The sequence below is a fragment of the Zosterops lateralis genome (genome assembly GCF_965231275.1).
Source record: "Zosterops lateralis genome assembly, chromosome: 9".
Taxonomy (NCBI): Eukaryota; Metazoa; Chordata; class Aves; order Passeriformes; family Zosteropidae; genus Zosterops; species Zosterops lateralis.
Genome location: NC_139769.1, coordinates 5,632,646 through 5,646,870, shown reverse-complemented (window position 1 = coordinate 5,646,870; position 14,225 = coordinate 5,632,646). Strand labels below are relative to the sequence as shown.

General features: G+C 41.6%; 1 protein-coding gene across 1 annotated transcript in view; it reads right to left on the bottom strand.

Annotated features, from left to right (window-relative positions):
• The window catches only part of SLC1A7 (solute carrier family 1 member 7), a gene marked incomplete at both ends in the record, with an annotated part of 48,124 nt that overhangs the window by 31,145 nt on the left and 2,754 nt on the right, over positions 1-14,225 (bottom strand). The window contains one exon of the mRNA XM_083868131.1: positions 1,543-1,758. Within this exon, the coding sequence (XP_083724257.1) occupies positions 1,543-1,758 (216 nt within the window). The remainder of the gene's footprint in view (positions 1-1,542; positions 1,759-14,225) is intronic.

Sequence of the window (14,225 nt, the reverse complement as noted above, 5' to 3'; positions counted from 1 at the left end):
CTATCTCCATGACGAGCTTACTCTGAGCCTCTAAAGACAACTGGGCTGGTGTGAGAAAGGGAGTGAGAAGGTGTGGTGAGGGAGACCCTTCCCAGACAGAGCTGTCAGGTCCATTTGTTGTAACTTTGCACCGTGTGTCCCACTGGGCCTTTCATTGTCAGACTGAGGCCTTAGAAACAGCTCAGCACAATAAAAATAGTTCAAAATGCTGCTACTATGAAGACAATAGTTAAAGTCACATTTTTCTTAGATTTTCTTTTACTTCTTCTGCTACTCTGTCATACTAAGGGATTCAAAGCTCCTGTAACTTGCTCTTGTTGTAGAAATTACAGTCCTTTGTGCAGCAGAAACAGAATAATGTGACTTAACCCAATGTCACAAACAGGCATGGGAATTCCACTGCACATCCATCCATCGTGGCAAAGACACTGGAGAGATACAAATGGGTATTTTCCCAAGGCAGATGAAGATGGTGGTTTTGTGAAAAGCTACAAGAGAGATTGTTCTCTGCTGCTGCTCCATGACTAAAATAACTTGGCCCATTCTCACAAAGACATTGATAAAATACAGGTGGCCTGGCTAAATGCAACTTGGAGGAGGAAAAAAGGGTCTTTTGTAAGCTTCTCCTCCCAGTTCCTTCTGATTTGAAGTTTGAGTAAATCTAATTAAAGTACTTAGTGTGCTGACATGCTGTTAGGGTCAGGAATTTGGCTTTTTGAAAGACAAACTTTGCACAATTTTATTTTCAGTAAGTTGAACTCCAATGAGAATTCTCTGTAGTACAGATACACACTTGGCCTGAAAGCCCTTGACTGATGTAGTATGAGATCAGCAACTTGAGGAACTACCAAACAAAGGCAAAACTTGTTGTTTCTGCATGAGCAAAATAAACCCGAGGCATAGAATATGTTCAGTCAACAAACTAATCTCACTAGCACCTTAAATATGGGGATAAAAAGAGATTTCAGGCAAGGCCATCAAATTCCAGCAGTGCCCTAATTTTGCTCTAAAAGAACAACTGTGTCTTTTGCCAAACAAAACCAGTAAAGAAAAAGTCCCAAAGCAGAATAAAAAAAATACACAACAGCGGTCTTTCTAATTGTGTTTTTTGTTTGCAAATTTGTATGAACAGCTGTAACAGCACTTTTAAGAATTATTTTCTGAAAAATGTGTGTTTCACCCCTTTATTTAAGGTTTTGCGTATTGCAACTCTCTACTCTTGTATAAATGAACATTACATTTTAGTACTCCCTTGACCCTAATAATGGATTTGATGGTGAAGTCCACAGGCTATTTGGAGTCCTGTGGGGTACAAAAGATCTGCTCCATTGTTGTTGGTTGGTGGCCATTCATTTAAATCTTACAAGAAGCAGCCAGTATAAACATCTGATAAATTGAAAATTATCTTCTGAAATTTACTTTTTCCTCAGTCTCAACAAAATATTTATCCTTAGATTGAGAACCTAGGCTCAGGCCACAGTCCCTCCTGCAGCTCTGTACAAAATGCTGCCTTCAAAAAGCAGAAAAAACAGAAGTCGTTACCGGATTAAGTCCAGCAGTGCATCTGCAGAGCTCATGATGGGCTTTCCACCCTCCTCAGTGCTCTCCTTCTGTGCTGCTCCTCCAGGGTGGATAATGGAGACCATAATTATCCCCACAACCACAGCCACAAACGTTGTCCACAGGTAGTAAGTGACAGTGATGATCCCCAAGCGACTGGAAGTCTTGGCATCCAGGGCTGCGAGCCCAGACATCAAACTGTGGGAAGAAAACAGCACAAATTTTATTTTTGCATTACATTAATGTAGCCAAAAGCCTCATTTCTGAATTATTCCAGCCTGCCTGCTTGTCTTACAGCTGATTCTACATTTCAGTGTTTTAATAAGCTTGACAGTAACACTAAAGCTGTAGTCTCTGTGTCTGGAGGGGTGTTTCCCAACTGCCAGCTCAGATCCTGGAAGGAACTTGCAAGTTCAGGCTGCACATGTGGGGACTGAATCCTACTGACCCTTCCCTGAAATTCCAGGGACAGTTTTACACAAGTTACAAATGTGATGGCTCAGTTCACAGGAGCAGTGGCAATAGTTATTAAAACTCTGTGTGTCATACTCTACACATAATTTTACAGAATAATAAAACAATTCAGATTTAAATGGACCTTTGAAGAAATCAAATCAACCCACTCACCCCTCCCTGTATGAAGTGGGAACACAATTTTGAAACACTAAAGGGCAATTTTGTCATATAGTCCATTCTTTACCTAAAAGAATAACTTTTTTTGTTTTTAAATAAATTCAAAGCACAATATATTTTTTATTTACCAGGGGGCACATCGGGAGCAGAGTGTGATTCAGTCTAAATGGGGACAATGGATGGGATTTAGAGAAAACACCTCCATGGGAAGTGTGGCTGCCCAACTGGGAGCAAAGCACATGCTGTTTCACTTCAGCCTTTTCATAGAATCAGACAATAATAGAGTCATACAATCATAGAATGTGCTGAGTTGGAAGGGACCCATAAGGATCTTTTCTCTTGTTTCCCAGCACTGCCAGAGCATCACCAGTGTCCATCCATCCTCTTGCTTTTACAGTTTGCCTGTGCCAAGCCACACAACTCTCTACCATGAGATTTAGCTCCCCCTGACCCTCTGGCAGACAGGGCACTCTTTGGCCCTGAGGTTTCTTTAGGCTGCTCTGACACAAACCCTGATGCAGTTTCCAGGTGACCTGAGTCTGGGATTTGATTTTCCACTGCCAGCAGTGTTGTTTGGGGCTTTAATTTCAGATTTAACTTTGGATAATTCTCTGTGAACTCTCTAAAGCATGCATCTCAGGGAAAGTGCAGGTGAAATAAAATACCACATTTACTGTTTGGTGTGTCCAGATTTCTCATCAAAGTAGACCTGTTTATCAGGCCTGTTCTCATATTTACTGAGCTGCATCTCCTTGAATGAGATCTCCTTGACCTCACACTGCTGAGAGGGGTTGTCTAGAGCCAATGCTAAAGTGCAGCTTAACCTTTATAGTAGATTTAATGAAATCAAATGGGTGGATTTAGTGTTCAGGTTCCAGCTATCCACTAGATTAATTAAGAAAATGTATTGCTTTTCTGCATTGCCAATCTCTCATCTAGCGTGGGTTTTGTTAACACTGTAGGAGCAAGGGTGCACTGGAGTTTGGGTGATTCAGAAAATGAGCATCTCAGTAACTCTCACTCTTGTAACCATTATTCTTTGCTTTTATTTATTATCAGATTTGATTAAAATCCCACCTTTCTGTGTGTCTGCAAAGCACTGTGTACAAACACAGCACTGCATATTGAAAATGGAATGTCACTGTGTGCCTTGACATTTCCCTTGGATGAGTCCATGCAGAAGAGTAAATAGTCTAAACCACTTTATTTTCTAAAATAATTCAGTTAAATATATTTATCTCAAGTTAATGTGACAGATTTCTGTTAAAAAAAACCACCTGTGTTGTTATTAGATTTTTAGGACTGAACTCTTCTCTCAGGCTGAGGTTCCACAGGCCATTGAGCCAGTTTGACAGCTCATTGCTGCACAGAGTAGATACCTATATTATACTAAAGCACTGTTCCACTCCACATTCCTAGGGAAAAAAAAAAAAAAAAAAAAAAAAAAGAAAAAAAAGAAAAAAAAAGAAAAAGAAAAAATGAGGTTGATTTTTAACCACTTGGATGGTTTTGTGGTAACAATTTTCAGGGTTCTTAATAGAAACATTCTGCAGGGCAGTGACACCAGTGGTGTGAAGGGCTGACTGTTGAGCAGTAGAGCTGTAACTTGTGGCAGAGCAGTTCCTGGGAGGGGACACTGCCAAGGAGACAGAGAGTTCACTCCCCTTCCCTTCCTGGCACTGCCCTGGGGCCACACTGTTCTCATCCTCCTTGATGCCTCTGGGCTCTGTTGGTTCTGCAGAACAACAGAGGGATGAACCCTCTCTTGATTGCTCACCTGAGAAGTATTTCCTGAAGTACTTAGGGACCAAAATCCTAATTAAATATGTCCAGTGGTTCAGGTGAGTTTAGGGTTGTTACCTCAGCCTCAAGATGCAGGGCCTTAGGATTTGGGAGGATGTTGTTCAGCTGGAATCTGATCTTACCTTGGCTCTTAGGTGGCAAATCCTGAGGGGGCTAATAATGAGATTGCTCTGTCTTGGGGATATTCATTAACAAGATCATCATCTGTAATGAGATTATCCTGTCACCAGATAAAGTCATGCTCAGTTCATGCTGTGATGAGAAAGTCATCAAAAGTAATTAACTATAGAGGTGCAATGGGGTAACTGTGATGTGACAGAAGCATGAGCAGAGGTCTGGGCTCAGACAGAAGCCTGTGCTCTCCATGGCCTGCAGTGCTCAGGAAGGGGACACTGGAACCAGTTCTCCAAAGGCTGGGCAGTAACAGTGGTCATGTCATTTTAGGCAATAGCTCAGACTCATTTCAGAAAGAAATGCCTGCAACTAGGAGGAGACAGTAATCACTCATTCACTATTTTTTGTTTGACTTGTGTTTGATCTCAGAAGGAACAGGACAAAAGTCACAAAGATTAAGAGACACAGTGGTTATCACAGTTATTGTAGAAAGCAAGTAACACAGAGTCACATCACAGGAGTGTATTGCTGTTGATCTCTAGAGTTCTAACATTCACATAATGTAGCCAAAGGATGACAAGGAAAAGTACTCTTCTTGCTTCCCAGGGAACAGGGGGGCCAGGAGGAATAAGCTTCCAGCTAGTTTAAACTAAGATCACTGTATCATGTTCAGGTCCTCCCTCTAAGTCTAATTTTCATCAGGAACTCTTGGCTATATAAATCTTCCTGAAGAGTTTCCCAAGATTCTCCTAAACCAGAACAAAGCTATTCTCATGGCTTCCACTGCTAGACTCTCCTGAAACACACTGGAATGGAAAACAGTGGACCTTTAATTCTTGTCAAACCTCAGAATCTGGTTGGTCTCAAAAGAACAGGGCAGATATTTGATTCATAGATTGAAATAATTTGAGATGCTGTGTACTTAAGTAGCTTCCATCCATATGATTCATGTGTAGCTTCCATAGTGTGTTTTAATGATTCCCAAACGGACAGAACAGGATGAAGACAATAAAAAACAATCTGCAGCTTTTCTAAATAATTACTGTACATCTCACTCCTTTAATCATCTGGGAAAAAAAATCCACAAAATTGTAATTTAATGTTCAGAGACCATTTCTTAGCTTGTATAGAAAAAAATCTGTCAAGCCTAAAGGGAAGGGGAAGACATCTTCAGTTCTAGGAATTATATGTGACTAATTAAAAAGGTAGAGTCAGTTTGTACATTGTTTAAAGAATTTGTAATTCTATAAACCAAAGAATCAAGTACTAAGTTTCATGTCTGCTTTGAGGGAAATCCGTGTAAAACCCCCAAAACTAAAATAGAATTTTTAATGTAAAGAAGAAGGGAATTCTTTCCAATATCTTGGAAATCTAATTAGTCCCATGCAAACAAGTAGCTAAACCCTTTTGAGCACCTCTAGTCTTGTTCTGGCTTTCACAGATAAGCATCAGGTATTTTATTTACAAATAAAAATAGAACTTTCTATCTTGTCTGCAATTCTCTAGGTTTTTCTCTTGCTGTCTGATGAAAGCACATTTTTTTTGTCCTGTCTCAAGATCAAACCCTATATCCCCAGAAAGAGAAAATACAAGAAGCTGCTGCTAAGACCCCATTCTGCATGTTTATTTTGTCTTCCTCTCCACCAGAAGCCATCTGGATGTTGCTTTGAAATAGATGGATTATGGATAAAGTTATCAGAAGGGATTAGTGTGATTAGAAAGACATTAATCCTGTCAAGAAGTAATGGTCAAGTATTAACCACCAACAGTTGTTCCTAGAATGATGTTTGTTTTCATTCATCCCGTTCTCTCCCTCCCATTCTCATTTTGTAATTGCATGCCATGGAAAAGACCTTCCTGAGCAAGTTCTGCCAGTGAGGCTGGGAAGTGCCTCCAACAGCTACATTAGGGATGATTATATGGCCACAGAGCATCATGAAAGGGAAGTGCTGGCCTCACTAATGCTGCTTGATCATGCAGGCAGGCTGTCGCTCACCTTTTTGTCAAGGTCAGTGCCTTCAAGTCTCAACATGATAATAATGTGCATTTCCGTAGCACAAGCCATTTAATCATCTCAAAATGCTTCACCAGTGGAACCTCCTCTAATGCAGGAAGGCAGTATCTCCATTTTATAGACTCAGAAACTGAGAAATTAAGGCACTTTTGAATAAAGACAAACCACTTACAGTGAAAAAAAACACAAATCTGCCTGAGGTGGTCTCTCTATTGCAGTGAACCATCACACTTTTCCTTATCTGTGCTTTCAGAAAAGGCTGCTTCACTTCCATGGAGGCACCATTGTCAGAGTAATGTTTGCAACAGAGAAAATAAAACTTTACAGTAATGAAACAAATAGATAAGAAACTTTCTCTGGCTCTTTTTATAGTTTAATGCTTGATTTGCTCTTAGTCTCTAGTGTAGTTAGAATTATTTCAGCAGTGAGAAAGAGGGATCAGAGTGACTTTTTCTTTTCAGGATATCCTTTTGCTTTCTTCTAGTATGAAAAACACCTACAGAGCCTGACCCTGCCATGGCTGCAATAGAGAAAGGGCAGTGGTGGTGGTGGTAAGATCACAGCCCAGCCCTGTCTGCCTCACCCTGCCCCATGCTCTGCCCTTCCTGACAGATGTGTTACAGTAGTTTTGCAGACTGCTGGTGTGCTGTAGCCTTTTACTGATGTGAACACAACTAAGGGACTATCTCAGTCACTGTGGCCAGTGGAATGATCCCCAATATCTTGTACTATTAAAAATTTCATTGTGTTACATCCTGGTTTTCAAAGCAGTTGACAAGTTTAAAATCCTCCTGGAGGTCCAAGGGGCTACTAAGGTTCATCTCCTGTGCAAATCCAGTAATACTGAACAGCTTTTTAAAAGTCTAGATAAATGGAAATAAATGAAATTGCGTCTAAGCTCAAAAAAACTCCAAATGTAGAAAGTGGTAGCTGTACTACAAACAGGACTGCTGCAGCAGTTTGTGTATGGTTGGATTATCAGCTGTAAACAGCACTTGACATGTGAATTCACTTTTCAGAGCCCCAGTATGTAGCTATTTTACTAAACATAGTGGAAGCCCAAAGGTGTCAGGCATGATGGAAAATCTGGCTCTTGATCTTCAAGCAACAGAAGCAACAAAAACATGTCAGAAGATCAATACACTGTTTGCAGTGATTATGTTTAATCTTACAGCTAGGCTGCTAGGAAACAAACCAATCTACATTTCTAGTGCATCATAACATGCATCATTTTGAGATTTTGTTTCTTAAATTGCTTTATAAAATAGTAAGATTTTTATTTTTTACCCAAAATATTGGTATCTCCTTTATAATCTAACACTTGTAACACTCTTACTGACAAATTGACTTACACAGCAAAAATCCTGCCAGGAATTCACGTGATGCATTTTGTTTTCTCCTTCTTGTGCAATAGGAAATCTGCTTTTATGGACTAATATGAACAAGGAAGGACTTTGTACAGCACACAGTGAAGGCTGATGTCCAATGACTGTTCTGTCACCTGCATATGTGAGGTTACTGTGATCCAGCTGTGAATTCTGGAAGGGATGAACAGCAACCTTTGGTCCCTGACTGACAAAGGAGATTGCAGTTTAGCTCATGTATAATTCAGGCTGGCTTGTTCACTTCAGCTGTTCTGATGAAAAGGTGTTTCCTAAATTCAAAGGTCAGGATGCAAACAAACCTAAATTATCTATTAAATATGGATGTGCAGCTTCACATGGTGGAAGGAGCCAAGAATCTTACTAATACTTGATTTTTTTTTTTTTTTCTTCTGTCAGTTCTTTCAAGCATTTTTAGATTAAGCAAAAAGCAAAAGGATTTAAAACACAAATTTGGCTTATAAACAAATGTCAGATTTATGCAACTGTTCTTTGTCTAAGAAAACAGAGGGAATCCAGCCAGCCCCTCAAGCTCCACATGTCATTCCCATTCCTTTGTGAGACACTAAGTATTTTAGAGCTCTCAGTGGACTACAGAAAAATTCTTTCAGGTTGCAAACAGTTCATATCCCATTTGTAATCACTTCAGTGCTTTCCACACCCATTCACTCTGTGACCACAGATTCCTCTTGCACGTCACTAGGTCTCTACTGACACTCCCTAAATAATTTCTACTGACTTGGTCCAATTTTGTCATTATGATGTGTAATTGCAAAATGTCATTTTTCACTGAAACAGTCTGGATCTCTGGGTTGCACAAACAAAAGAAAACACTAGAAAACAATATTGGATCTGACCATTAGATTTAATATTCCTAAACACAGCTAATAGCATTGAAAATGTTCCAGATGATAATGTGGAGAAACTTCTGAAGACGTTTCAGGCATGGAGGAGGGATAAAAATTTTCCTCTACCAGCTGAAGCCATCTCAAATGATGACTTTTGGGGTAACCTAACATCAGTTCTGCAATATAATAGCAATATGGAGAATTGAAAATAGTATAATGGTGTCAAGTGAGATTGCTTTATGACTGGTTCTTCTTACCCTTGGGTAACTCTTCTCTTTGAGTTTCATCCAAGTATTCTTGCTTTTCACTCTATGAGTAAATAGATTTATTCCCTCTAGTCATCTCCTTAAAACTCACTTCTCTACGCTGACTTTCTCCACAAGAAAGACTTGAGATGATATATCCTAGGAAAGGGCTAACAGCTTGTTCTCACAGGGGTGAAATGTACTTTTATATTACCGTGATACACGTGACAGGTAGTGCAGAAATGGGACTCTACACACTTTATGTTATGATTCAGGCCCCCTATAGATTTCCCCATACCAACCCCACAGAAGGTTTACCCTCCCCTGTTGGGGAAGGGATGTTCCTCAGTGCCAATGTTTGTCTACCACAGGTGAAATAGAGGGAAAAGTCCAGAGTCCAATAGTATGAAGAAAAAAAGCTCTGTGTTCCCAAAGCAATTTCATTCTATGGAAAATACTCCTGCCTTGGTACTTTATGAAACATTTTTCTGAGCAGGCTCTTCAGAGACCCAGAGGCAGCACTTTGCAGCTGCTCCCCAGCAGCTCACTGGATAATACTGTACATAAATTTGATTGCACTCCATTATAGAACCATAGAATTGTTTAGGTCGAAAAAAGACCTCTAAGATCTTTAATCCCAACTGTTCCTTCCCCCAGCACTGCCAAGCCCCATGAAACCATGTCCTCAAGTGCCACAAATACTTGTCTTTTAAATACACACTGGTCTGGCAGTGGCACAAGGATAAGAACAAAATGGCTGGTATTTAGGGGAGTAGTTTAACACATGCATAGCAGAAAAGACCAAGCCCAAAGTGACCAGAACCTTCTGTGTTCCACCCTTTCCCATTTGGTCTTCAGGTAAATTATGTGTCAATGCAACATGGAAAATATATCTCAGTACCAGGGGTGTATTAGAACCAACAGTACTGCACAAATTTTCATTCATGTAAAACCATTATTATTGAGTGAATTAATTTAGCTGTCCTCTTTATTTAAATAGAACCATAAATAGGAAAAAAAAATCATAGCCTTTTAGACATCTGTTTTCCTTCTGAATGGATATTATACTGATATTATCAGACAGTGGTTTATAATCATGGTAAAAGGTTTAGATTGTCAATTGCAGTACAGGTCTTGGAGAGTTTGGGTCAAAATTTCATCCCTAACAAATCCTGATCTTAAGTAGCAAAACAGACAAACGATCTCCAGTGTGTGGTTTATTGCCAGTTTCATCTGCAGCTGAGAGCAAACAAACAATGCCCAACACAACCTACCCAGGCCAATGGTCAATTTGGTATGGCCTGTACAGCCAAACAATGACAGAATTCCATTAAAACATAATGAGCAATATTTCTCATTGGTGAGATGTTCAAATGCCAGTGTGTTCCCCAATCACAGAGCTGGGGAAAAAATATGGGGAAAAGGGTACTAAAAAGAGAAGTTTCTAATTAAATACCAGGCTTTAGGAGCATGAGTAAGAATCACCAACTCAGGAATGTGAGCAGAAGGATGAAGGATTACCAGAACTGATGGCATTATGGACAGGAATCCCTTTAAAGAAAGACAGTACTATATTTAGAATAATGTATTTAATTCATCAACAAAACCACCATAGTAACTAATATTTATGACTACCCCCAAATGGGCCTTCAAATAAATATAAAATTTTATTAGCATACACTTGTTTGTACCAGGCACAACATACTCAGAAGAAGAAGCACTGTCATTTAAAAAATACAGGTCAAACCCATTCTTTTATTTTGACTATAAGGGGAATAATATTTCTTCAACAGGATCTGCTCATGGAAAAGGATCTAATGTCTGCTACTCAGTATTTCTTAAACATCTAGAAAATAGTTGGTGGTAAATAAAAACAAAATGTAATAATGTTCCTAAGCTTAAAAAACTAAACTGCTTTTTCCAAAGGGAATATTCACTGAGGTAATAACTGTTACAACAGCTAAACAGTTTGAGTCTGCCCTGAGAATTCTTTCTCACAAGCACTCTCACTGCTTACCTCCTAACACAGTGTTAGAAAACTTGGCCCTGTATCTCTTTCCAGCTAAAAGTTTAATCACATAAACAAGGAGAGTTATAAATAATGAAGGATATTATATATATATATAGCATCCTGGAATAAAGGATGCAACTTTCTATTACATATATAGGCAGACATATAGGACAAAGAGAACTCAGTATGTTCAGCTGGTGCAAACCTGTGTAACTCTGGCTTTAGACAAGGCTTGTGCAAACACAGTGTGTGAGAGCCTTTACTAATAACGTGCTCCTTCAGAGTCATGTTCCTGAAAGGTCTGTGAAACTTTATATATACAGGAGAGAAACAATATGTGGGCTTCTAGAATTAACTTGAAAAAGAAACAGGGCCTGCAAGCCTGGCTCTTGTCCAGCCTTCCTCATGGGTCTGCAGCACACACAATTTGCAACTCGTCTGAGGTGCATGAGGTGCAGCAATGCAGTGCCCGGAGCCAGATCTCCTCCTCCCCTGCGGGCTCCCGGCACCTCTGCGCTTGGAACAGAAAGGGGGAGTTGCATTTCTGCAACTTTCTGCATTTCTGTGCAAAATGCCACCGTGAGTTCTCTGCCTGCTGGAAGGAATCCATGCCAAACAGCAGCGTTAGAAATGCCTCAACAGTGGTAAATTATTCAGTATTATTCCAGTATAATACTATTCTTCAAAACTTCGAAGTTATGACAGATTAAGTTTCAGTACCGGCCTCTGCAAAAAGCTTAAGTCAAAGCAGTCTTGCTTACTGAAAATCAAGTTTCTGGCCCACTGGGAACTGCTCACTACAAAGCTGGTAACATGAGCTGAAGATGATGGGGCAGGGAATGGGCACAAGGACAAAAATGCTCTGCAGGAAGGTGACAGATAGTGTGTGAATTGTGGCACAGTGTGTGAATTGTGGCACGGTGTGTGAATTGTGGCACGGTGTGTGAATTGTGGCACGGTGCCTGCCAGCACGGCTGGGCCCAGACAGGAGCAGGTCAGAGGGTTTACATTGTCTTTAGCAAACGTGATGCACAGGTATGTCTGCCTGTCAGCTTGTCCTGGGAACAGGTGAAGGAATCCCCTAAGTGTGTGTGTCTGTGGAAGTTTATAACTAACCACAGGGGAAAAAAGTGAAGGTTTATTATATTCTGGGTATGGAGTGGTACCGCAAAACCCCTGGGATGCGGGAACCCGGGCAGTGACACCGGCAATCCCCGGGATGCGGGAACACGGGCAGTGACACCGGCAGTCCCCGGGATGCGGGGTTTCCCGGCAGTGGCACCGGCAGTCCACGGGATGCGGGGTTTCCCGGCAGTGGCACCGGCAGTCCACGGGATGCGGGGTTTCCCGGCAGTGACACCGGCAATCCCCGGGATGCGGGGTTTCCCGGCAGTGGCACCGGCAGTCCACGGGATGCAGGAACCCGGGCGGTGGTACCGGCAATCCCGGGGGTGCGGGAATCCGGGCAGTAGCACCAGCAATCCCCGGGATGCGGGGTTTCCAGGCAGTGGTACCAACAATTCCCGGGATGCAGGAACCCGGGCAATGGTACCAACAATCCCCGGGATGCGGGTTTTACCAGCAGTGTTACCGGCAATCCCCGGGATGCGGGGTTTCCAGGCAGTGGTACCAACAATCCCCGGGATACAGGAATCCAGGCAGTGGTACCGGCAATCCCCGGGATACAGGAATCCGGGCAGTGGTACCGGCAGTCCCCGGGATACAGGAATCCAGGCAGTGACACCGCAATCCCCGGGACGCGCGGGCGGAGCAGGCGCGGGGAGCGAGCGAGGCGCGGTTCCCGGTGTCCCGGCAGCGCCGCCCGGTGGCCGCGGGGGGCATTGCTGGTGTCACAGCCCGAGGCTCCGGCCGCGCCGGCGATGCCGGGAGGGGAAAGGAAAGGGCGTTTGATAAACCTGGGCAGCGGGAGCGCCTGAAGGGTTTGATAAACAGAACTCGCAGGGCAGAATGTCCGGACAGCTGTGCGCCTGCCGGCTGGAAAACCTGAGGTGTGCTGAAGGCTGAAACATTTTGCATGTAAGGAGGAAAATACACAATGAGGATCGAAGCCTCTGTCCCAAAGAGTCAGGGAACTACAGAGCTCCTGCAGCTGATCTTTCAGGCTTGTTGAGAACATGTCCTTGTCCAGCTGCAGTAAGAGCTTGGACAGTTTCTAAATGTAACTACGTGTAACTACGAATTCAGATTTGTCCCCTATTCTCTCCAAGCTCTCTTGAGCTTCTCTCTTATTTCCATTCCCAGGTCTAACAGCAGTACCCTGTGTTTATACATGAAGTAAGCAGTGTACATCAAAGGCTCTAAAATTTGGTCTTGTAAGGTTCCAGTACTGAGCATCCCTTGGGCAGACACAAACTGTCAACTATTTGTCATTTTCTTTATCTTGCCAACAGAATTTCATCTTGTGTGGGTACCTGTTCTTGTGGCTGAGAAAAGAAACTCTAGACACAGAAGATGCTGATAGGTATGAGCAGGGCTAAACCTCAGGCAGAGGGTGGGTGCAATAAATATATACCTATTTCAGAGCTGTTCTATGAGGATATGAAGCTTATTTATGTAACCGGATAACTTGAACTAATATCAACCCCCACCCCTAATGAAGGTCCATGCCTCAACAAAAACAAAAGCTCATGCAGGGCTCAGACTGACAGGCTAGTGAGTGGTGGTTGCTTTTCCAAGACTTTTCTGTCTGTGGGAAAAGAGAGCAGACCAGAGTTGACAGGAGACATCAGAAATAGGTACAGGAGCTCTGGGACAGAGCAGTTCCAGGAGCAGGAACAAAGCTCAGGAAATCCAAAAACTGTACATTGAAGAAATGGTCTCCTGTTGTTTAACAGATTTCCTTTGAATCCAAGGAACTTTTAAAATAAACACCATTCAGAGATACCTGACTGTGTTGTAATTTCCTCATTCCTAATGAATACACTCTGCAAAGTTTTGTTTTAACTCTAACAGTCAGGTCAAGAGGGGGAATACAAATTTTCAGCCATTTCTGTTTAAGGCTGGATTTCTGCTAGTGGTCTGTAAGTCTAAGATTTTATAGTCTGTTGTCAGTCTTCTGACCCATGCAGTTGTCACTTTTTACTTCTGCTTGTACAACCCTTCAAAATAAACTCTGGACTTGGAAACAGGGTAGTTTGCACTAAGTCCCTCTTTTAATCTTCCTTTCTCACCTCTCCTTTCTTTACAAGTAATTTCTTTACTTGTGCATTCAAAGAAAAACTTACATTAATTTCAACTAGGAGAGCAATATTTAGAGGGTTTTTTTTATGGTGCTGTGCTACTGGCTTTTGTAAACAATAATAATAGAGAGTAATTTAAAAGATAATTTAATTCTGTTGCTCTGGCAGGACAGCTGAGGATATTCCAAATCCACAAAGAAATGTATTTTAAATGTGCATGCGGATTGGTAAAAATACAGAGTACTGGTTTACTGATTTTATGAAATACATATGTGGAAAACACTGTGCTTGTTATTAAAAAACCCAAAAGACAACCAGCAAAAAAGCCCAAACTGTACAAGAATGTCATTATATCTGGGGTAATTTTTTTCTTGCAAACCCTTCCATTTCAGTTTGTAATAGCAGGCACTACTAG